The sequence below is a fragment of the Artemia sp. Qi Xiang Cuo genome, chromosome 20 (assembly GCF_049724085.1).
Source record: "Artemia sp. Qi Xiang Cuo chromosome 20, ASM4972408v1, whole genome shotgun sequence".
Classification (NCBI taxonomy): domain Eukaryota; kingdom Metazoa; phylum Arthropoda; class Branchiopoda; order Anostraca; family Artemiidae; genus Artemia; species Artemia sp. Qi Xiang Cuo.
In genome coordinates, this window is record NC_142813.1 from 20,625,335 (window position 1) to 20,651,254 (window position 25,920).

At 35.7% G+C, this 25,920-nt stretch overlaps 2 protein-coding genes across 4 annotated transcripts in view; one reads left to right on the top strand and one right to left on the bottom strand.

The window, feature by feature from the left end:
- The window catches only part of LOC148939988 (single-strand DNA endonuclease ASTE1-like), a 64,622-nt gene that overhangs the window by 13,893 nt on the left and 24,809 nt on the right, over window positions 1-25,920 (top strand). The window lies entirely within an intron of this gene.
- On the bottom strand, window positions 72-872 carry LOC148939990 (protein CFDP2-like). The gene has a single exon (XM_089106048.1). It carries the CDS (start codon window positions 870-872, stop codon window positions 72-74), a length of 801 nt encoding a protein of 266 aa, XP_088962174.1.

Sequence of the window (25,920 nt, forward strand, 5' to 3'; positions counted from 1 at the left end):
AACACCACCAGCTAGCGTGACTGGGTTTAGGACGGACGTTTTCCAACATCTAGACATGAGGATGTAGTCTATTAAGTTTTTCCATCCGGTGAGGTGCAGGATGTCTTACAGCGAAGTCTGTGCTTGAACAGTGTGTTTGTAATGACTAAATCGCTGTCTCTGCAGAATTCAATAAGGCGTTCTCCTCTTCTGTTCATTTTTCCATGTCCAAATTTGCCCATTACATCTTTGTATCCTGTGTGGTTGTTTCCAACGATGGCGTTGAAGTCACCAATGACAAAGATTGTGTCCTTTTTAGGGACAGAATCAACTAGACTTTGAAGCTGGAGATAGAAGTTTTTAGACTCTTTTTCGTCTCTGCTGGAATCCGAAGCATATACTTGGATAATTGTGAGGTTGGTGGGTGAACCTTTTTGGCGTATCATGATGATCTGTTCTGTGAGGGGGGTTACAGATATTAAGGATTTTCTGGCTTTATTAGACAGTAGGAAACCTACATCTTTTCGATGTTTCCCATCATTACGTCCCGAAAGTACAAGGGTAACATCTCCATGTTTCTCTTCACCAGTGACTGGAAGATGGGTTTCGGCGAGACCGATAACGTCCCAGCTGTACCGTGTTATCTCTCTTAGGAGCAGGTCTATTTTTCTTTGTTTAGCGGGGGTTCTAGTGTTGAGGGTACCTATTGACATAGTTATTTTTGGAGAAACAATAGCCTCCAGGGTTGGAGTTGTCAACGTAGATGTATTTGCGCGATTCACGGTTGTCGAATCGTCGGCTACCCTGGACGTGGTAGCTCTTAACGCATTATCGTTGGTCACCCCGGACGTGGTAGCACTGGTTCTCACATTTGATGTCTTATTCATATTCATCATTAAAGTTAAAGAAGGGGTATCTTGGCTGGCTTCGGGACAGTGGTAAGCCACTCCTCTCTGTCCCTAGCAGGAGCCGACCGTATCTATTACTGATAGTGCGCCCTTTTGGTGTCCCGCATCACCAGCAATTTAACCCATTGCTGGGAGAAGATTTGTGACTGACGAGACGTATCCATATGCTGATGGGCCCTGCCCAGTGCACATTAGAGGGGTCATCCTCCTCCTCCGTCTGAATTTAAAGCCCCTAGACGAGGGTGCTCCAGCTATGTTTCAAGACCCCCAGAGACTGGGTCCCCCCTTGGTCTGCGCCTCACTACCCATGAGGTACCCTACATATCTGCAGGGCGTTCCCCTATCTGCCACTTGGGGACGCGCTGAGTGGCCTGGGGGAGGCCCCTACTGAGAACTCAGTAGAGAACTACATTAATCAAAATGGTTATCTCAAAATTTTGATTGGATGTGTTTGGGAAAATGGTGGGCGTGAGAGGGATGTTAATTGCTCTCCCATCACTTCCAACTATTAAAAAAGGCACTAGCCCTTTCAATTTCCAATCAAATGAGCCTTTATGAAGTTTCTATGATAACGCTTTCAATAAAAACCTTACATGCCCCCAGGGCATAACTTACAACCCTTGCCCTGAGGGCTGGGGGGGGGGAGGGGTTGTCACCCTCAAAGACCTAATTTCCAGAACTTTCGACTACGTTGAACATAAGGGCTATCGGAAAATTTTCGTTGGATTTGTGTAGGGGAATGGTATGCATGAGAGGGTGGTTAGTTACCCTCCAACCACTTTTGACAATTAAAAAGGGCACTAGCCCTTTCTCAATTCCCAATTGAATGAGCCCCTTTTGAAGTTTTTACGACAACTCTAACTATAAAAACCTTATATGCCCCCAAGAAATAACTTACAACCTTGGCTCTGGGGGCTCTCGTGGGGTTTTCATCCTCAAATATATACTTTCCAGAACTTTCAACTACGTTGAACAAAATGGCTCTAAACTTTGATTGAATGTGTTTGGGGAAATGGTGGGCGTGAGAGGGGGATCAATTACTCTCCATTCACTTTCGACTATTAAAAAGGGCAATTTTGATTTCCTTAAACAATTTAGCTTAAATTTCAGATATAATTTTCTTTTTCTCTGGCTTTAGTTCTGAAAATGCAATTCCTGTTATTTGAGTAGAATATCAAGTCCTATCAATGTTTTTTTTTTCTTCAAAATTTAGGAAATGTATTTATATATCTTTGAAACCTTTTAGATTGGGATTTAGCAAAGTTTTTGAAGCTGAAAAATTTTTTGTTATACTTCATATGAGCAGAAGAACTATTTTGCAAGGTTTCATTTTTATAACACACCAATTTTTAAAGGTTATCAAATGTCAGGACCCTCTAGAGGGAGGAGTGGAGGTATGTACTACAAAACACCTTCCCTGGACATACTTTACCCTGTAGACCCACCCCTGAAAGTTTCATTTTCCTAACCTGACCCCTCTCAAAGATAGCTAAGGTAGAATTTTACCATCATTTTTGTTGGAAATGAATTTTACCCCAACCTCTATTTATATACCAATTCAGGGTATATATTTGCACATTAGGCGAGGTTGGGGTAAATTTTATTTCTGATGTAAATTGAGATGTAAGTTTAAACTTTTTGCCCACAAACCCCCCCCCCCCCCCCACCAATGTGCAAATATATACCTTAATTGGTATATATAGGGGTGGAGGTAAAATTCATTTCCAGCAAAAATGATCATTATATTTGGAAAGAGCATAAAAAGGAATTGAGTTGTATGTTTATTTTATTCATAAGTCAATAATATGAACTGCAAAAAATTTACTGAAAATGCCTTCTAATCTTTGATACATGATCATAAAGCATATACATATATGCTTTCCCAATCACAGACATTGTTATTGTTATTTCCTAACCACATACACATGTTATTCCTAATCACAGACACAGTCAACCTTGGGTAGATTTAACTAAAAACAAGTATTTTGAAGTAGAATAATTGTATCAAACAGTATGTGGTAGGCTAACAAACTGTAAATAAGGAGCAACACAACTCAATAGTAGCCTAACTAAAACTCTAAAAAACAGAATTTTGAAATCATTAGATATATCAATCAATAAATTTCTAGGTGGTGCTATAATTTGGCTAGGATGAAAGTGAAAACATCATTTGATGCCTTTTTTATGCTATTTCATAATTCAATAATCACTTCTAGGGCTAATAGCATCTTGAGCCCTTAAAAGGGCCCTGAAAATATCTTACATGAATTATGAAAGAGCATAAAAAAGCATCAAATGATATTTTCACTTTCATCCTAGGTAAATTATATGGCCCACTGGAAATTTACCCATTGCAAAATTAAGCACTATTTTTGTTGATGGCATTTAAAAAGCTTGAAATGGTAGGAAAACAGTTTGAATTGAAAATCAAGTATTTGGCAGGTTAGGTTACGTTACAACTTCTTTGTGTGGTTACAAAAAAAAAAAAAATATTTTTGGGGCCCCTTTACAGTTTGAATTGAAAATCAAGTATTTTGCAGGTTATGTTAGGTTATAACTTCTTTGTGTGGTTACAAAATGCTGATGACCTGAAGCTCATTGGACCAGCCTTGTCCAGTGAAGATCATACCCTTCTACAAAATAATATTGGACTGCTTGATCAATGGGCTGAGGCTTGGCTTCTTAAATTTAATGTTGTCAAGTGCCATGTCATTCACCTTGACAAATTGAGCCCTTCTTGTTATGATTGTCTTTCAGCTCTCACACTTTTCTCTGTAAATACTGAGTCAGATCTTGGAATCACTATTGATAAGGAACTAAAATTCAGCACTCATGCTAATAAATCTGCTGCTGGTGCTAATTCAACCATTGGGCTGATTAAGCATGCTCTCTCCACTTGTTTCCTTAAAGTCATCAGTCTTCCGTATAAGGGACTTTTTTCATCCTTTTTTCAACTTTTTCATCCTAAGCTTGAAGTTGGGGTGTCTCCAGCCTCCTCTTATTTTAAAAAAGACATAAATGTGTTGGAAGATGCGCAGAGACATGCCACCAAATTGATATCTGCCATGCAGGAACTTTCCTATCCTGCAAGACTAGCAAAGCTGAAACTACCAACTCTTGTATACTGGAGAAATAAAGGTGATGGCATTCTAACCTGTAAGTTAAAGAGGGCTAATACACTCCCAGCATCATTTCCCACTGTTGGTTCTATTTCAAGAATTAAAGGTCATCAGTTGAAGCTTGTTAAGCAGCCTACGCTATTCAGAGTCCGTGCTCAATTCTTTTCTTCAAGAATCATCAACACTTGGAATAAACTCTCTGAAAAAAACTGTTACTGCTGAATCTGTGGACATCTTTAAACGAAGACTGAATTCTGAGTGGTCCTCCAGTCACAACTACCTCTGTAAGTTAGTTCTACAAGGGCATATACTTCTATGACCAGGGGCATAGCTCCAGCATTTTATTTTTTTTTTTGGGGGGGGGGGGGGAGAAGGGTCCATATCTGGATGGTCAAGGGGCATGGGCAACATAATAATTTTTCTCCACATTATTGGGGGCAACTATTTTAAGAACTATAAGGTAAGTAATTTTAGGTTAGGGAGATAAACCCAGAGATGGGAGCCAGGAGATAACTTCACCCTGGTGGTTAGGCTAGGAAAATGAAACTTTCAAGTGTGGGTCTACAGCCTAAAGTATGTCATGGGGAGGTATTTTGAAGTACCTACCTCCACTTCTTCTCACTTTAGAGGCTCTTGATCTTTCATGACCTTTAAAATCTTTTTGTTATTAAAGTGAAACCTTGTAAAATAGATCTTCTGCTTAAATAAAGTAGCCTAGGCTACAACAAAGCTGTTTTCAGCTTCACAATTTTGCTCAATTTATAAAGTTTTAAAGATATTTAAATATATTTCCTAGAATTTGAAAAAAAGATCGATTGGCTATGGCTTAAAATTCTAGGCTACTCAAATAACAGGGATTGTATTTTCAGAATAAAAGCCAGGGAAAAAGAAACTGATAAATGAAAATTAAGGTAAATGCTGTTTTGTCAAATGTGCAATAGGTAGGTTATAGACTCATCATGTAGGTTAATTTTAGGGCCCTCTAGAGGGAGAAGGAGTGGATTTAGGTACTTCAAATTAGCCTACTTTCCTGGGACATACTTTAGCTTGTAGACCCATTCCTGAAAGTTTTATTTTCCCAACCTAACCCCTTTCCAAGAAAGGCAAAAGTAGCTAAAGTAGAATTTTAGGTTAAATTCTACCCTAGCTACTTTTGGCTATCTTGGAAAGGGGCTAGGTTAGGAAAATAAAATTTTGAGGGCTGGGTCCACAGGCTACAGTATGTTCCAGGAAGTATTTTGAAATACCTACCTCCACTCCTTCTCCCTCTGAAGGGTCCAGACCTTTGATGACCATGAAAAATATGTGTGTTATAAAAGTGAATTCTGGCAAAATGGATGTTTTTCTTAAATGAAGTAGTACAAAATTGTTTTTAACTTCAAAGCTATGCTCAGTCCCAATTTATAGAGGAGGTATGGAACTAAATTAAACACTACTATTTGTGTCCAGATTTTTAAAAGGGTGTATGTTCTTAAAAATTGCTTACAATTTTTCTCCAGCATACATATAGTAGGAAAACTAAAAAGTCTTTAAACAAAAAGATTTAAAGAATTAATGTCTTTTTCCCTGAAAAGACTATGTCAATATATAACAACAGAAATTATTAAGAAAAACTTTCCACCAAATAAGTTTTTTAAAGAAAAGTAAAAAACTCTTTTAAACCAAAAAAGAACAAAAACAAAATCAAATAACATATCAAGCCTGAAACTGCCACAAACCAGCATTGATAAATAAATGAAATCCAAAACAAACAGACATTACAATAAATAACTGAGACACTCAAAATGAGCAGAAATTAACATTAGTAGGGCTCAAAACCCCTATGCCTTCCCAAGGCCAGAACATAATTTTGACTTTACTAAAAAAAATACAAATGAATATGCATTGTCAGTTTAATATACAAAAACTGATATTTAGTAATCAAATTGTCATTACTATTTGATTTGTTAAAGTTATAAAAGTAAAAATATTTACAATTTTTTCAGTAAAGTACAAATTATATTTCATTTATTTATTGATGCTGATTTATGGTATTTTCATGCTTGGTAAATTATGTAAGTAAGTTTATTTATAACACACAATATAAAATAAACAGTATTATCCACAAGGAAATAATAAAAAAAACACAACATAAATAACATAACAATATTTATAATTCTCTAATCTGGAAGTCACTGGCACAAATCTTTTGGCACTAAGGGGGTCACTGGCACATATCTTCCTTGGAGTATTGGTCCTCAGGTCCTTAGCAATGTTGTCAAGCAGCATTAGAGGGTCAGTAAGTCTAAAATGAGAAATACTCTTGTTATTTCTGTACCACCTTGGTAAATATAGTAGTAATTTACAATATGTAAAATAGCCTCTCCTTAACTGAAGATGGTCTTTTTTGCGCATCAAAGGCTGCAAACCGGAAAGAAAAAGAATTGTAGGAGAACAATTACTATGGTAAAAATAACGTAAGCCTTGATAGCTGTACCTGCCTCTATTAGGCAAGATTTTACCATATGATAAGCTTGGTAGATTATTTGTTTTAACTTTTCCTCATTTTTGGTTTGATGGGGTTCTTTACTATTCTTTGAAAAATTTATTTTGTGGAAACATATTATTTTCATTAATATTCTATAAAAGAGTTGTTTTTTATTTTATGCTTTACAATTGCTAGATCTTAATTGCATTCAGAAACTCAGTCACCTATTTGTTTGGCTATAAATAACCTAATAGCCAAAATAGTTTTGGTTGCAATCAAACAGTCTAATCTGGAAGGTCACCTGCAAACCTCCAACATTTTCCTTACCTTCCAACAAATTTGTTTGAAACCTGATCGGAAATTCCAGTCTAGGACTCACATCTCACAGATTTTGGTGAGATATGACAGAAATTTAGAGATCTCTTCCCCTATATGTTTGTAAGATCCCCAACAGGGTACACAAGAACACTCATTCTTACTTCTGCAGAAAATTTTATTGAGATGCAACAGCTCCTTTTGCTGAATTTCTTAATTACCGGATCTCTTAAAAGCCCTAATTAGGACACTTGCTCTTACTTCCCTCAAAGTTTGGTTGAGATCTGGTCATCTTTTCTGGTAGATAGTTAAAGAATGTGGTAGAAAATTGGCAATTAAAAAATGTGTATGAAGAATTGGCATTTGGTTTCAAGGTAAAACTGTTGTTTTGTGTCCTTAAGTATACTAGCATTAATATGTTTTGATTATTATATAATAACTATTTAAAAAACCAAAACACCTAAGAAAAACGGAGTTATGCAAGCATTTTCTCAACCCCACTCTCCTCACTGCTTCACCCCTTCTGACAAATTTCTTATCTAATTAAAGAGATTGGAATATCCCCCTCCCCTACCCTGATCCTAGCTCTTTTTTGGCAATGAATCGTTTTACAAAAGAAACATTCAGTAAAAAACTCCATTTTGCATTTTAAATTCCTTAAAAAAATCTACGTTAGAAGTTATCACATTTGTTCATTAATTCATCTCTGAAGGTGAATTTTATCCAATAGTATCAGAGAAATAAGGTAAAACTTATTTAGAAAATTCCACCTGTTAATAAATCTAAATATTTTTAGATAATTTAGTGCCATCTATAATTAAGGCAAAGTTTTCCGCCAGGTATGGTGACTTTCTCCTCCGAAAGTTACTGAACATCTGACAAAACTTTCGCCTCGGGCTTCAGATCTACTTCTACAGACACATTCTGTCAGACTACAGAAAGGAAATACTTGGGAGATCAAGAAATATATTAGAAATTTATCAGATGGGGAAGGTAAAATGATTACAAATATCTTTGGTAAAATTCTACTTTTGGCCATCTTGGAAAGGGGTTAGAATTGGAAAAAGAAACTTTCAAATGTGGGTCTACAGCCTAAAGTATGTCAGGGGGAGGCATTTTGAGGTACCTACTTCCACTGCTTCTCACTCTAGAGGTTCCTGACCCTTGATAGCCTTTAGAAATCTTAGTGCTATTAAAGTGAAACCTTGCAAAATAGATCTTCTGCTTAAATGAAGTAGACTAGGCTACAACAAAGTTGTTTTCAGCTTCACCACTTTGCTCAATAGCTCAATCCCAATTTATAAGGTTTTAAAGATATGCAAATAAATTTCCTAGATTTTTAAAAAAAACATTGATATGCTATATCTTAAAATTATAGTCTATTCAAAGAACAGGAATTGCATTTTCAGAATAAAAGCCATAGAAAAAGAAACTGATAAATGAAAATTGAGATAAAATGTTGTTTTCTCAAATTTTCAACATGTAGGCTATAGAACCGTCATGTATGGGAATTTCAGGACCCTATAGAGGGAGAAGGAGTGGAGGTAGATACTTCAAATTAGCCTACTTTCCTGGAATATACTTTAGCCTCTAGACCCATTCCTGAAAGTTTTATTTTCCTAACCTAACCCATTTCCAAGATAGCCAAAAGTAGCTAAAGTAGAATTTTACCATTTCTTTTGTTGCTTATAGAAAGGGTTTTTGGTAAATTTCCATGGAATTTTTTTTGTTATGCATATTATTGACTTACGAATAAATTAAACATTCCACTCAATGCTTTTTTATGCTCTTTCTAGATATAATAATCATTTTTGTTGGAAATTGATTTTACCCCCACCCCGTATATATACCAATTCCGGGTATATATTTGTACATTAGGGTGGTGGGGGGAACTTTACTTGCCTCTCATTTACATCAGAAATAAAATTTACCCCCCCCCCTAATGTGCAAATGTATACCCTGAATTGGTATATGGGGGTGGGTGTAAAATTATTTTACAACAAAAATGATTATTATATTTGGAAAGAGCATAAAAATGGCATTGAGTGTTATGTTTACTTTCTTCGGAAGTCAATAATATGATTAACAAAGAAATTACCTTTTCCACATTAGGCGGGGGGGGGGGTAAAGTTTAAAACCTATCATTTTCATCGGAGATAAAATTTACCGCCACCCCACCCCTAATTTGCAAAAAAAATCCATGAATTGGGATATATTGGAGTTGGGGTAAAATTCATTTCTGACAAAAATGATTATTATACTTGGAAAGAGCATAAAACAAGGATAAAATTCTACTTTAGCTACTTTTGGCTATCTTGGAAAGGGTTTAGGTTAGGAAAATAAAAATTTCAGGGATAGGTCTACAGGCTATAGTATGTCCCAGGAAGGCATTTTGAAGTATTTACCTCCACTCCTCCCTCTGGAGGGCCCTGACCTTTAATGACCATTTAGAATGTGTGTTATAAAAATGAATCCTTTCAAAATGGATCTTAAGAAGTATTACAAAATTGTTCTTAGCTTCAAAAATACATTTCCTAAATTAAGAAAAATCCATTAATATGGCTTAAAATTCTACTCAAATAACAGGAACTTTCAGTTTCAGAACTAAAGCCAGAGAAAAAGAAACTGATAACTGAAATAAACATCTCTGTAGTGAGGTGGCAATTCCACGTGCAAAGACCAATATGTAAGAACTCTCACGAAGAGGCTTTGAAATAAAAATAGGCAAATCCTCACTTCCAATTTCAGTCTCTAATTGATCTTCAATTCAGATCGGATTGCGCATAAATCTATTAAATTAAGAAATATCATTCATCATAAACAAAGAAATAAACTAATTTCTCTTTTCTGAAAAAAAGAAAAAAAGAATAGATCTTACTACAAAAAAAACAATAAAACAACAAACAAACTATAAAACATAAATAATAAACTTTTTCTAAGACACTAAAGGGTGTCAACAAGTGAGCAGATTTGTGTTTGGTGGCTATCACCCTACTCACGTTTGATCACGGCCATGATCGGACCACACGTTTCTTACACCATATCTGTCTCTTGCACCTTCGAAAACGCTTTTTTCGTTTTTTTAAGATATTCCATGATAAATACGCCCGATTTCGCCAGCTTTGATTTCGCTCTGAAAATAGTATACACCGTATTTTTAGTTGCAAATTTCACAATAACTGGCGCAACAGTCGTAGGTGTCTGGATATTCCGGTCATCGTTCAAAAGTCTAAAATAGTTTACAGACAACAACTGTTCTTTCTGGACATTTACACCCATTTTCTTCACTATATAAAGAACAGTAGTACCCAGGGCATTTCCATGGTCCTGCTTCGCTAAAAAAAACAACTTAAAAAAAAATCAAGTAAACGCTCCTGTTTGTAATCATCCAGCTTTTCCTCAATAGTAGCCACCCGAAGCTCTAATGACTGAATCTGGCTATCCAGAGAAGAAAACAGTTTTTCTATTTTCTCAAACTTTATGTTTTATTCTAGAGTGATTGAAACACAGCAACAGCAACCTTATAAGAAAATTAAAATATATTATTCTTGTGAATTATTGTCGCTTCTAATCAGCAGTTGTACCAAACCAATCCTGCTCAACTCATCCTCAGGGCTATACTGTTGTGTTTCTCCTCCCCATAGTATAGTGCAGACGGGTTGATATCATTCTATTTTCCCTTCTTGTTTTTGTTTTTTTTTTGTTTAAAGCTTTTTCCAATAGGCAATGTTTAGATGTCCTCCAAAAAAAATGTCCCACCAGATCCCAAATCAAATTCCAGTGAAAGTGCCATAGTGAAAGACACCCATCTTGGCTGGTCAAGCACACTATCTCAAAGTTCAAATGATAGCTCCAATTCGAAGAATAGGACAATGATAAGTGTAGGGGCTAATGTATCCATAAATGATGATAATGGGTTTCAAAAGGTCCTCTAGAAGCTCTAAAAAAAGAAAAAAATCTCCCCAATCAAAAGTATTTCCCCTCTCCCTGCGCAAGATCCTCCCTCCAAAAACTTAGGAATTTACCTTCAAATTACTCCTACTACCCCCTTTGAAATAAAAATGATCACTGCAATAAGAATTGCAATTTTTAAATTGCTAAAATCAATGTTCTCTCTTAATATTAACCGTGATGGATCTCTGCTAATAGCTGTAGAAAATCAGAAATCAGCAGATACAATAATTAACCTAAAATCCCTTCTGAATACCCCAATTATTGCATATAATTGGAACCCAAAACAATCACCAACAAAAATAGTTGTTTATAACGTTCCCCCATAGATATCCACTCAGGTGTTAAAAGAAGGCCTCTCAGATAGGGCTGGAAACACAATCCCAGTTGAGGATGTTACCCAACTTGGCAAACCTAACTTTAATGGCCTGAAAACTAGTAGATCCTTCTTATTCACACTGAAGGAAAAAATTAATATCCCAGAAAAATTATTCCTATTTGGGCAAATCAAACCAGACAAGGAATACAAACCTAAGCCTATCCAGTGTCAGAAGTGTCACGAACTGGGACACACGACAAACAAATGCAATGAAATTCTCAGAGAGTGTAGTAATTGTAAAGCTTTCCATCCTAAAGAGCTGACAACTTGCAACAACATTCAGCCTACATGCATCAATTGCAAAGGCCTGCATGAATCTACAAATAAATCATTATGTCCTGTATACAAGAAAAGAGCTCTAACACTCCAAATATCAACAGAGAAGGCCATCCCATACCCCTTTGCAGCAATGGAAGCAAATGCTGCCCAACAATACCAAATAAAGCCTGTAATGAAACCAACCAAAACCCCCAAGTCAAACGCCCCCAATGCATCAAGTACCCCAAATAAAACACCATCTTCTAAGCCCTCTAGCTCAAATCCCTATCACAAGGGTGATAGGGACCCCTATGCAGCTTCCATTGCTGCATAGGGGTATGGTATGGCCTTCTCTGTTGATATTTGGAGTGTTAGAGCTCTTTTCTTGTATACAGGACATAATGATTTATTTGTAGATTCATGCAGGCCTATGCAATTGATGCATGTAGGCTGTATGTTGTTGCAAGTTGTCAGCTCTTTAGGATGGAAAGCTTTACAATTACTACACTCTCTGAGAATTTCATTGCATTTGTTTGTCGTGTGTCCCAGTTCGTGACACTTCTGACACTGGATAGGCTTAGGTTTGTATTCCTTGTCTGGTTTGATTTGCCCAAATAGGAATAATTTTTCTGGGATATTAATTTTTTCCTTCAGTGTGAATAAGAAGGATCTACTAGTTTTTAGGCCATTAAAGTTAGGTTTGCCAAGTTGGGTAACATCCTCAACTGGGATTGTGTTTCCAGCCCTATCTGAGAGGCCTTCTTTTAACTCCTGAGTGGATATCTATGGGGGAACATTATAAACAACTATTTTTGTTGGTGATTGTTTTGGGTTCCAATTAGATGCAATAATTGGGGTATTCAGAAGGGATTTTAGGTTAATTATTGTATCTGCTGATTTCTGATTTTCTACAGCTATTAGCAGAGATCCATCAAGGCTAATATTAAAAGAGAACATTGATTTTAGCAATTTAAAAATTGCAATTCTTATTGCAGTGATCATTTTTATTTCAAAGGGGGTAGTAGGAGTAATTTGAAGGTAAATTCCTAAGTTTTTGGAGGGAGGATCTTGCGCAGGGAGAGGGGAAATACTTTTGATTGGGGAGATTTTTTTCCTTTTTTTAGAGCTTCTAGAGGACCTTTTGAAACCCATTATCATCATTTATGGATACATTAGCCCCTACACTTATCATTGTCCTATTCTTCGAATTGGAGCTATCATTTGAACTTTGAGATAGTGTGCTTGACCAGCCAAGATGGGTGTCTTTCACTATGGCACTTTCACTGGAACTTGATATGGGATCTGGGGGGACTTTTTTTTTGGAGGACTTTTAAACATTGCCTATTGGAAAAAGCTTTAAACAAAAAAAAACAAAAACAAGAAGGGAAGAGAGAATAATATCAAACCGACTGCACTATATTATGGGGAGGAGAAACACCACAGTATAGCTCTGAGGATAAGTTGAGCAGGATTGGTTTGGTACAACTGCTGATTAGAAGCGACAATAATTCACAAGAATAATATATTTTAATTTTCTTATAAGGTTGCTGTTGCTGTGTTTCAATCACTCTAGAATAAAACATAAAGTTTGAGAAAATAGAAAAACTGTTTTCTTCTCTGGATAGCCAGATTCAGTCATTAGAGCTTCGGGTGGCTACTATTGAGGAAAAGCTGGATGATTACAAACAGGAGCGTTTACTTGATTTTTTTTTTAAGTTGTTTTTTTTAGCGAAGCAGGACCATGGAAATGCCCTGGGTACTACTGTTATTTATATAGTGAAGAAAATGGGTGTAAATGTCCAGAAATAACAGTTGTTGTCTGTAAACTATTTTAGAATTTTGAACAATGCCCGGAATATCCAGACACCTACGACTGTTGCGCCAGTTATTGTGAAATTTGCAACTAAAAATACGGTGTATACTATTTTCAGAGCGAAATCAAAGCTGGCGAAATCGGGCGTATTTATCATGGAATATCTTAAAAAAACGAAAAAAGCGTTTTCGAAGGTGCAAGAGACAGATATGGTGTAAGAAACGTGTGGTCCGATCATGGCCGTGATCAAACGTGAGTAGGGTGATAGCCACCAAACACAAATCTGCTCACTTGTTGACACCCTTTAGTGTCTTAGAAAAAGTTTATTATTTATGTTTTATAATTTGTTTGTTGTTTTATTGTTTTTTTTTTGTAGTAAGATCTATTCTTTTTTTCTTTGTTTTCAGAAAAGAGAAATTAGTTTATTTCTTTGTTTATGATGAATAATATTTCTTAATTGAATAGATTTATGCGCAATCCGCTCTGAATTGAAGATCAATTAGAGACTGAAATTGGAAATGAGGATTTGCCTATTTTTAATTCAAAGGCTCTTCGTGAGAGTTCTTACATATTGCCGTTGCAAGTTAGTTCAGAAATGTTGCTGTGTCTTTGCACGTGGAATTGCCACCTCACTACAGAGATGTTTATTTCAGTTATCAGTTTCTTTTTCTCTGGCTTTAGTTCTGAAACTGAAAGTTCCTGTTATTTGAGTAGAATTTTAAGCCATATTAATGGATTTTTCTTAATTTAGGAAATGTATTTTTGAAGCTAAGAACAATTTTGTAATACTTCTTAAGATCCATTTTGAAAGGATTCATTTTTATAACACACATTCTAAATGGTCATTAAAGGTCAGGGCCCTCCAGAGGGAGGAGTGGAGGTAAATACTTCAAAATGCCTTCCTGGGACATACTATAGCCTGTAGACCTATCCCTGAAATTTTTATTTTCCTAACCTAAACCCTTTCCAAGATAGCCAAAAGTAGCTAAAGTAGAATTTTATCCTTGTTTTATGCTCTTTCCAAGTATAATAATCATTTTTGTCAGAAATGAATTTTACCCCAACTCCAATATATCCCAATTCATGGAATGTTTTTGAAACTTAGGGGTGGGGTGGGGGTAAATTTTATCTCCGATGAAAATGATTGGTTTTAAACTTTACCCCCCCCCCCCCGCCTAATGTGGAAAAGGTAATTTCTTTGTTAATCATATTATTGACTTCCGAAGAAAGTAAACATAACACTCAATGCCATTTTTATGCTCTTTCCAAATATAATAATCATTTTTGTTGGAAAAGAATTTTACACCCACCCCCATATACCAATTCAGGGTATACATTTGCACATTAGGGGGGGGTAAATTTTATTTCTGATGTAAATGAGAGGCAAGTAAAGTTCCCCCCACCTCCCTAATGTACAAATATATACCCTGAATTGGTATATATACGGGTTGGGGGTAAAATCAATTTCCAACAAAAATGATTATTATATCTAGAAAGAGCATAAAAAAGCATTGAGTGGAATGTTTAATTTATTCGTAAGTCAATAATATGCATAACAAAAAAATTTCCATGGAAATTTACCAAAAACCCTTTCTATAAGCAACAAAAGAAATGGTAAAATTCTACTTTAGCTACTTTTGGCTATCTTGGAAATGGGTTAGGTTAGGAAAATAAAACTTTCAGGAATGGGTCTAGAGGCTAAAGTATATTCCAGGAAAGTAGGCTAATTTGAAGTATCTACCTCCACTCCTTCTCCCTCTATAGGGTCCTGAAATTCCCATACATGACGGTTCTATAGCCTACATGTTGAAAATTTGAGAAAACAACATTTTATCTCAATTTTCATTTATCAGTTTCTTTTTCTATGGCTTTTATTCTGAAAATGCAATTCCTGTTCTTTGAATAGCCTATAATTTTAAGCTATAGCCTATCAATGTTTTTTTTCAACATTTAGGAAATGTATTTGCATATCTTTGAAACCTTATAAATTGGGATTGAGCTATTGAGCAAAGTGGTGAAGCTGAAAACAACTTTGTTGTAGCCTAGTCTACTTCATTTAAGCAGAAGATCTATTTTGCAAGGTTTCACTTTAATAGCACTAAGATTTCTAAAGGCTATCAAGGGTCAGGAACCTCTAGAGTGAGAAGCAGTGGAAGTAGGTACCTCAAAATGCCTCCCCTGACATACTTTAGGCTGTAGACCCACATTTGAAAGTTTCTTTTTCCAATTCTAACCCCTTTCCAAGATGGCCAAAAGTAGAATTTTACCAAAGATATTTGTAATCATTTTACCTTCCCCATCTGATAAATTTCTAATATATTTCTTGATCTCCCAAGTATTTCCTTTCTGTAGTCTGACAGAATGTGTCTGTAGAAGTAGATCTGAAGCCCGAGGCGAAAGTTTTGTCAGATGTTCAGTAACTTTCGGAGGAGAAAGTCACCAGACCTGGCGGAAAACTTTGCCTTAATTATAGATGGCACTAAATTATCTAAAAATATTTAGATTTATTAACAGGTGGAATTTTCTAAATAAGTTTTACCTTATTTCTCTGATACTATTGGATAAAATTCACCTTCAGAGATGAATTAATGAACAAATGTGATAACTTCTAACGTAGATTTTTTTAAGGAATTTAAAATGCAAAATGGAGTTTTTTACTGAATGTTTCTTTTGTAAAACGATTCATTGCCAAAAAAGAGCTAGGATCAGGGTAGGGGAGGGGGATATTCCAATCTCTTTAATTAGATAAGAAATTTGTCAGAAGGGGTGAAGCAGTGAGGAGAGTGGGGTTGAGAAAATGCTTGCATAACTCCGTTTTTCTTAGGTGTTTTGGTTTTTTAAATAGTTATTATATAATAATCAAAACATATTAATGCTAGTATACTTAAGGACACAAAACAACAGTTTTACCTTGAAACCAAATGCCAATTCTTCATACACATTTTTTAATTGCCAATTTTCTACCACATTCTTTAACTATCTACCAGAAAAGATGACCAGATCTCAACCAAACTTTGAGGGAAGTAAGAGCAAGTGTCCTAATTAGGGCTTTTAAGAGATCCGGTAATTAAGAAATTCAGCAAAAGGAGCTGTTGCATCTCAATAAAATTTTCTGCAGAAGTAAGAATGAGTGTTCTTGTGTACCCTGTTGGGGATCTTACAAACATATAGGGGAAGAGATCTCTAAATTTCTGTCATATCTCACCAAAATCTGTGAGATGTGAGTCCTAGACTGGAATTTCCGATCAGGTTTCAAACAAATTTGTTGGAAGGTAAGGAAAATGTTGGAGGTTTGCAGGTGACCTTCCAGATTAGACTGTTTGATTGCAACCAAAACTATTTTGGCTATTAGGTTATTTATAGCCAAACAAATAGGTGACTGAGTTTCTTAATGAAATTAAGATCTAGCAATTGTAAAGAATAAAATAAAAAACAACTCTTTTATAGAATATTAATGAAAATAATATGTTTCCACAAAATAAATTTTTCAAAGAATAGTAAAGAACCCCATCAAACCAAAAATGAGGAAAAGTTAAAACAAATAATCTACCAAGCTTATCATATGGTAAAATCTTGCCTAATAGAGGCAGGTACAGCTATCAAGGCTTACGTTATTTTTACCATAGTAATTGTTCTCCTACAATTCTTTTTCTTTCCGGTTTGCAGCCTTTGATGCGCAAAAAAGACCATCTTCAGTTAAGGAGAGGCTATTTTACATATTGTAAATTACTACTATATTTACCAAGGTGGTACAGAAATAACAAGAGTATTTCTCATTTTAGACTTACTGACCCTCTAATGCTGCTTGACAACATTGCTAAGGACCTGAGGACCAATACTCCAAGGAAGATATGTGCCAGTGACCCCCTTAGTGCCAAAAGATTTGTGCCAGTGACTTCCAGATTAGAGAATTATAAATATTGTTATGTTATTTATGTTGTGTTTTTTTTATTATTTCCTTGTGGATAATACTGTTTATTTTATATTGTGTGTTATAAATAAACTTACTTACATAATTTACCAAGCATGAAAATACCATAAATCAGCATCAATAAATAAATGAATACTTGAAAGTGATTTTTATAGGTAATCGTATAAAGTTCTGCAAATTTTTTCTGGACAAAAGCAATGGGGTTTAAATCTTTATTCCACTTTGAGACTTCATTATTTATTATGGGACTTGACCAATTCCATGGGGGGGGATCGGGGGAAAGTGGGTGCAATAGACTTTGCTGGTATGGGGAACTTCTTCTGAATATTGGCATACTCATCTGCAATGCCTCTATACATGGTTGGATTTCTTAACCAATTATGTAATGTATGTGAGCTATTTGATTCAATTTTTGCAAGATGTTTTGTCAAGGGAAACCTAGGTCTCTCCCTTATTGTTGTTAATCCACTCTCCATAAGCAGAAACTTGGTGCTTGTGGGTTTCCTAAGACCAAATATCAGACGTATTATATCATTTTGCGTTGTTTCAATTTTTTGCATCTGGGTCTGCACATGCACCATAGACGATGAGCCCATAGTCAATATGGGGTCTTATATGTAATTTATAAAAATGGAGTAAGGTTTTCTCCTTACATCCCCAGGGTGTGGAAAGAAGTCTTTTTAGTATATTGGTTTTTCTATAGCATTTTTTTATTGTGTTTGAAATGTGGAGGTGGAAATTAAGTTTTTGGTCAAGCTTGAGACCTAGGTAATTAATATGATTATCTTCTGGAATAGTTGTTGTATTTAGAGTTAGTTTTGCATTAACATGGTTTCGCTTCCGGTAAAATTGGATTATTTTTGAATTGGTAGGCGCAATGGGTAAATCTGAATGTTGAGAGAATTTTTCAAACTAGAAAAGTGACTTTTGCAGATTTGACTGTGCTATCTGAAAGGTGTTGTCAGATGACCATAGCACCGGATCATCAGCATATTGTAGATTCGTGTGGTGTAGGTTCATGTCCCAGAGATATAGGGCAAATAGGAAGCAACTGAGGACTGCTCCCTGAGGTAGGCCTTCGATTATTTGTCTTTTGGGGTGAAGAGCCTGAACCAACACAAACGATGAAACTTCGCACTTCTATGAAGGATTTAATAAGAAACTAGCTTAAGGGGTACTCCAAGGTTTGCAAGTTTGTTTAAAAGGATTTGGTGGTTCACATTGTCATATGCCCCTTCAAAATCTAGGAAAGTTGCAACTAGGACATTATTTTTTGAGAATGATTCATTGATTGCATTTGTTAGCAAAATGAAAGCATCTGTTGAGGAGTGGTGTTTCCTGAATCCAGTTTGAGTGTGAGGGATCATATTATTTTTTTCAACAAACCAGAGGAGTCTGTGATAGATCATTTTCTCCATTACTTTCCCCATCACAGGAGTAATCATTATGGGCCTATAAGACTCAGGGTTATCTTTTGGTTTATTTTTCTTTAGGATTGGTAGGAGGGACGAACATTTTCATATATTGGGGAATCTAGAAGATGCCCAAGCGTGATTATAACAATTTAGCAGTTTGTATGAAGGTGCGAGATTCTTTATCCATGTAGGTTACATATTGTCATAGCTGCCGTTAGTTTTGGTCGTAACATGATGTATTTCATTATTCAATTCCTGGATTGAAAATAGATTAGTTATGTACTCAGATCCTGGGCGTGGTTGGTAACTTGGATTCATAGGAATTGTGGACAGTTTGCTTTGATTATTTGATGTTAGCTTATTAACAAAAAGAGTTGCAAATAGGTTAGCTTTTTCATTATCATTGTCATAATGGGTATTTTTATGTATAAGATCATACAGGAGTGGGTTGGGGGAAGTCTTTTTCCCACCGATGTGACTTATGACTTTATGTATAATTGGCTCGTGTATTTCTCTGGAGAGATTATTTGCGAAATTATTCCAGTATTCATATTTAGCATCTATTATAGTCCTTTTAAGATTAGATTCTGCTTGTAATTTTTTTTAAATATTTAGTAGGTGATGGTTTTTTATGAATTCTGTCCAAGCTGCCTTTTTTATCCTCCATTTATTTAGGCAGTCATTTGTCCACCATGCTTTAGGAGTTTGTTTAGGGAATTTTTTTTTAGGTGTTGTCCTGGGGATAGAATCATTTGCATTATTTATTAGTAAAGATGTCACGGCTTCAGCAAGTGTGTCAACTGTTGTGTTAGAAATGCATGAACTTTGGGTGAAACTTGTAATTTCATCATTTAGCTTATTTTGGAACATAGACCAATTTGCTTTAGTGTTGATTTATTTGGAGGTATGAGATAAAGTTTCAGCAGGTTCATTTAGGGAGCAAACTATAACAAAGTGGTCAGTACATAGACTATCAATTTTATTTATGTAAATGTTGTTCAAAAAAATTAATGACACAATTTGTAGGTCAATTGTGGAGAATCTGCCACTTTTGGGGTTGAAATATGTTACCCCAGCTTATTTTGATTTACCAGCTTTATTTGATGGTTTATTCCCCCACAAAAGGCTGTGGGCATTGAAATCTCCACAAATAATGATATTTTTTAACATATTAGAATTATTTATATAATTAAAGAACTCCTTGGCATCTGTAGTTTGGCCATTAGGGTTATAAAAGCTTATTATGTAAGTTTTTAAATTATTCACCCAAACACTGATACCAATTACATCAACATCATTTGCAAAACCTGGAAAATTGATGCCACAAAATTTTATATTATTTTTAACTAATAAAGCTACCCCACCTCCTTTTCTTTCTGAATATCTATCCTTTCTGAGGATAGTATATCCCAGAGACTTAATTTGTTGATTTTGGGTTAAATGAGTTTCCTGGAGGTAAGCAATATTAATGGAGTTATTATTCATAAAAGATATTAGTTCATTTACCTTATTTTCTGTGAGTGATCTTACATTCCATTGGAGTATTCATATATGTTGTGTTGTTGATTTATTCTTCATATGACAGTGTATCAATGTTCAACCTTGTTAAAAGTACAGCAAGATATTTTTTACTTGGATGAGCATATCATCTGGGATGTAGATTTTTGCCAATTCTGCAATGATTTTTGTTTTCTGTAGTTGATGTATGTTCATGGCCTGAACTTCATTACAGTTTAGAATGAATAAGCATATATTTGGGGATTGCATTTTTGGTTGTGCATCCTGTTTGTCGGTTAGGGGATTGATTCCTGGTAGTGTTTCTGGTTTGTTTCTTCTTGGGAGGTGGGGGCCAGGCTGACCTCATCTCACCGGACAAGGAGGCTTGTTGGCTTGTTGCTGTTGATTATTTAGGGGCAGATCTTGATAACAAAAAGTTGGTCAGTCTATTGAGGCTGTACCCGTTATACCATTTCTATTGGCACGATTCTTGATCAAATTAGGTGCTTAGGCGACAACAGGTCAGACAGAGCCCCACCCATTCGAGGTCCATTGAGTCGACTCTATGAACTATTGATACCTTTATTTAATTTTTGTGTTTTTATGGCGTTTTTTTCAGTCTTGGGAGATCAAACCTGGTCACAAGACGCCTAAAAAGGCCGCTTTTTTTCTTCGACAAAATTTCTGGTTTTGCTTTCAGGAAACCAAAGGTCAATGATCGGATCGGATTTTTTCATAGTCATTGGGTTATTGAAAAATCCTATCCACTCATTGAACCTTGATAAATTCTGTTTTTTGTTGGCAGATGGTCAAAAAGTGAATTTGAACCAAGATTCAGCGTCATGGTGTCAATGCCTGTGACATTTTACCGAAGTCTTGATAACTTCACCCTAGATTGCCTGCTTGTCTAACTGAGTGTTCTTAAATTTATATTCCTAGATGGCAGCACTCGAATGGTAATACATGGCAGCACTTGTGTTACAAAAAAATATTGTTATTATGACTATAAATTAAGAGATCGAAGCAAATGAAATATTTGAAGTAAACCTGGTAGTTGTTTCTGTCGTTCGGTTTTAAATAGGGAAAGATAAATGGTACTATAGTGACATTTGCCACATTTTCTGCCTTGAGATAACAGTCGACTTATTACAGTAACGGCAAAAAATGACCGTAGGAGTTTATATCTTTGAAGGGTTTATAGAGATCCAAACCCAATTTTTTTTACATAATCTAGCAACGGTGTCCAGTTTGATGTCACAATGTCTTTCTTTGTCCGTTTTTACGTCTAAATTACGCATTCGAATACGAGATGTTTTTTTTCTTCGGGGCGTTTTGTTTTCACTTAGAGATGTTTTTTTCTTCGGAACGCTTTTTTAAAACTTCGAATTTTTTTTCTTCATGAGTTTTTGTTTTAACTTCAAGGCGTTTTGGTTTCTTCGGGACGTTTTTTTTATCAATTGAGACCTCTTTTTTACTTTTAGACGTTTTGTTTAGCTTTGAGACGGTTTTTTTCTTCAAGATGGTTTTTTCTTTATGATTTTTTTTTGTTTTAACTTGGAGACGTTTTTGCTTCTTCATGGTATTTTTGGTTTGGCTTCGAGACATTCTCGTTTTTCATGACATTTTTTTTTTTCATGACAATTTTTGTTTTAACTTATAGACGTTTTTTCTTTCAGACGTTTTTGTTTTACTTCGAGACGTATTTGTTTCGTCTCGCTTTTCCCTTTTAGAGTTAGAGACATATTAAGGGGTTTTGAACAAGAGGATGTTAGATTAAGGATGTTTAATGGAAGGTGGTCAAGGGATTATGTCGATCCCAAAGAACTTGCAAGAGCAGGATTCTTGTTTGTTGACCATAGTGACCATGTTCAGTGTGCTTTTTGTGCATATGTGGTTGGATACTGGGAAGAGGGTGATTTTCCTATAGATGACCACAAAACGGACTTTGAAACATGTTCTTTTGTCAAAGGAATGGATGAGGAAACATTCCAGTGAAACCTTGTGCTTCAACTGGAGGCTAAGAGATTTGTGATTAACACATGGGGTCAAGAAGCCTTAGTCAAAACTAGCGTAATATTCGTCTGCAATCACCAAGATATACCTCCCAACCATTACTTTCACAAGAAGAACGTACTGCTCTTAATCGAGAGAATGTTAGATTAAGAACTTTTTTATTCAAAGATATTGATAAGATGTAATATTCTATGTGTCATTATTGGAATAAAAATGTTCCTTTACATCACGCTGTTGTTTCGTTTTTTGTTAGGGGCACACTTTCTTAGACAATAGATCACACTTTTTCTTAACGACATTACAGTGATATTTTTGAAATAAGAAATAAAATTAGAATAGGCTCATCTTATTTTCTTTGAACATAATATTTTGAGGGCTAGTTTGTTCGTAATCAGCAGTATGAGAGTCAATTCATAATGAATAAAGTATTAAAAATAAAACTTGCGAAGTCTTGCTACTTTAAATTTTCTTCAAAGCAGACACATGAGTCTGAATAACTGGAAGTTCAAATATTTCATTCGATCAGAAATAGAATCGATTTAAAATGAATAAAGCTAGAAAAGATCTTTAGAAGTCTTGCTACTTTGAAGTTTTTCAAAGTCTGTGGGCACATGAGATATAAATTTTTGAATGGTTTAAATAATATATTTTCCTATCCAGTGAATGTTTTGATTATGTAATGTTGCTAAAGCAGTCACTAAGCATTTTCTAAGGATTTCTGAAAAATATCTCGAAGTTAAAAAGAAACCGCAAAGAAATAAATTTTAAGTTAAAAAAAACGTCTCTAAGTTAAAACAAAGTCAGGGAGTTAAAAAAGCATCTCGAAGTTGAAAAAATTACAAAGAAAAAAGCATTTTAAAATTAAAAAAATGTCATGAAGAGCTTTTTTCTAATGACCGCAATAATACCAGTGACAAAATCACTTGGGCGGGTGTTTGCTTGTCGCGGTGCCTGTCTTTGTCTATTTGTATGTCTGATTCTATGTATTTGTATGTGTTCTTGTCTCTCTCACTTTCTATGCCTGTGTGTTTGTACGCGGGTGTTTGCTCGTCCCAGTGTTTGTTTTTGTCTGTTATTGCATGCGTTTTTGGTACTCTCATTCTCTATGACAGTGTGTCTGGGGTGGGTGTTTGCTCGTCCGAGTGCCTGTCTTTATATGTCTGAATCTATGTCATAAAACTCTCGGTATTTATTGCATGCAAATGAAGCGCAGAAATGGTTACGTAACTTAGCTTGTAATATATTACATGTTTGTTCGTATCATCATAAAAAATTGAATGTTTAGAATTCGTTCCATGGAATGATTGATCAATTTTTCTCTTGACATGACACATTTTCCGTTTCCGGGTAACACACAGCTTTTGGCTTGGTTTCATTTACATGTTCAAATGCAAACACCCGCTCAAACACGCAGGCACAGAGGATGATAGAGATGAAAATGCCTACAAAAACTTACCATTCAAACTAGGTTCATTTAGGTTGACTTAGCGTGGCACACCACGCTAAGTAAACCTAATTTGAATGCAGTTTTTTGAAAAAATGCAAGTACCTGGGTGAAGGTGCAAAAGCTGTTGTGTTACCATCTATATCTAAGTGGAAATAGATGGCTCACCCTCTCTGCCTCTTTGTTTGACCGGGTGTTTGAATGTATCAATGTCTGTCAGTTTATGTGTCTGAATTTTGTATTTCCATGTGTTTGTGTCTCTCTCACTCTCTAGCCCTGTGTGACTGGGCGATTGTTTGCTTGTTCCAGTGTCTGTACATGTCTTTGTCGGTTTGCATGTCTGAATTTATGTGTTTGTATGCGGTTTTGTCACTCTCACTCTGTGTCAGTGTGCCAGGACCGGGCTATTTGCTTTTCGCAGTGACATGCAAACATGCAAGTTGAATCGAAGTTATCAAGTATTTTGCAGTAGGTTGCATAGGTTGCATCAAGACATGGCTAATTGTAGACAGAAAAAGCCAAGAAAGATTGTCCAAGTAATTGAGAGACAAATGTTTAAATGGCTAGGGAACATGTAAATGACGGAAGTATGCATGACCCTTATTGGATATATACTTTTTTGTTAGTTTTGGAAAAGGCATGCCTGCCTATAGTCTCAGGCATGTTGACCAATAATTTAAAATTGACATAAGACAGATAGATTGCCTGTAATGAGAGGCAATTTTCTTGCCTCAGAGACATGCAAAAAGTTAAGTTAATTTAGGTTCACTTAGAGTGGTGGGCATCTCCAAGTAAACCTAAATTAACCTAACTTTTTGCATGTCTATCACTATGAGTATGCGTCTGAGCGGCTGTGCTGCAATCTATAACCTTTCCAACCTAAATTCAACTCACAATTTTTTTTTATAATTTCTTGAATACTATTTCTGTATTGTGTATCCAAGAGGTGAATTCAAGAAAAGAGCTTGTTGCTTACTTACAGTTTTTCATAATTTCATGAATGAAATTACTTTATTGTGTATCCAAAAGGTGAATTAAAGAAAGAGTTTGTTACTCACTTACAATTTTTTCATAATTTCATGAATAAAATTTCTGTATTGTGTATCCAAGAGTCGAATTCAAGAACGAATATGTTATCTACTTTAATTTTTTTTATAATTTCTTCAATAAAATGTCTGTATTGTGTATCCAAGAGGTGAACTCAAGACAGAGTTTGTTACTTACTTACAATTTTTTCATAATTTCTTGAAGGAAATTTCTGTGTTGTGTATCCAAGAGGCAAATTCAAAAATGAGTTTGTTACTTATATACAAATTTTTCATAATTTCTTGAATGAAATTTCTTTATTTTGTATCCACGAGGCGAATTCAAGAGAGTTTGTTACTTACAGAAAGTCAAGGGAGGGGATTTTTGATCATCAAAGGTCACCAAATCCTAATGAAAATTACGCTATCAGTGTCAATATATCAGATTGAATTCGATGTGTCCTCCCACGAGTTGTCGATTGACAAATATCCGATCGATTATGGATCTTCCAGGGTGGAAACTGACCTGGCACTTTTCAATAGCAAATATGGTTTTAGCTTGTATGCGTTGAAGTAGGTCTTTTATCATAGCGTTTGACTGATGGGTCATGAGACTGACGGGGACAGTAGTTTTCACACTGTTTCTTTGACCCCCTTTTGTGAATAGGGACAATAGAAACCTTGAACCATTGCACTGTAGTGCTTGACCACTTTACCACTCGGCAGACAAAATGGTGTGCCACAGATCAGTTACATCACCTGGTCCAACGTTGATGAGTTCAGCAGTGATACTGTCTAGGTCATGAGTTTTTCCTTGTCTGAGCGACTTGATAGTTTATTTGAGTAGGTTTGGTGGTTTCATTTCTTAATTGGGCATGGGGAGAGGGGAGGGGGTAATATTTCAAGGTCAGCAGCTACAATGGATTGAGTTTATCGTTTAAATGCTCTTGTCATCTTTCAAGTTCTACCTTTGAACCACTATTCTCTTTTCTGTCTTTGTCCCGGATTGTTCATTTGTGTCTTTTTTTGCTCAAGTAGCGAACCATTCTAACAGCTGCTCCACTGTCCCCCTCTTTCAATAGTACTTCACACTTGACTATGCGGATGGTGTTGGCAAGCCACCTTTGTCCTTCATCTTATATAGACTGCATTCCTTAAACCAGGATCCTCTACCGTGCCGCAGCTTTCCTCCCATTGAAGATTTTTCCACGACGGTGCTTTGTTTCACTATTCAATTTAACCCATTACTGAGAGAAGGTTTGTAATTTATAGAACATCTACGCACGCCAGAGAGCTCTGCTCAGTGTGGATTTGTGGGGTTCTCTTCCTATTCCACCTATATTTACAGTCCCTAGACGAGGGTGCCCCAGTATGAGCTATGGACAACAGGGACTGGATCCCCTTTT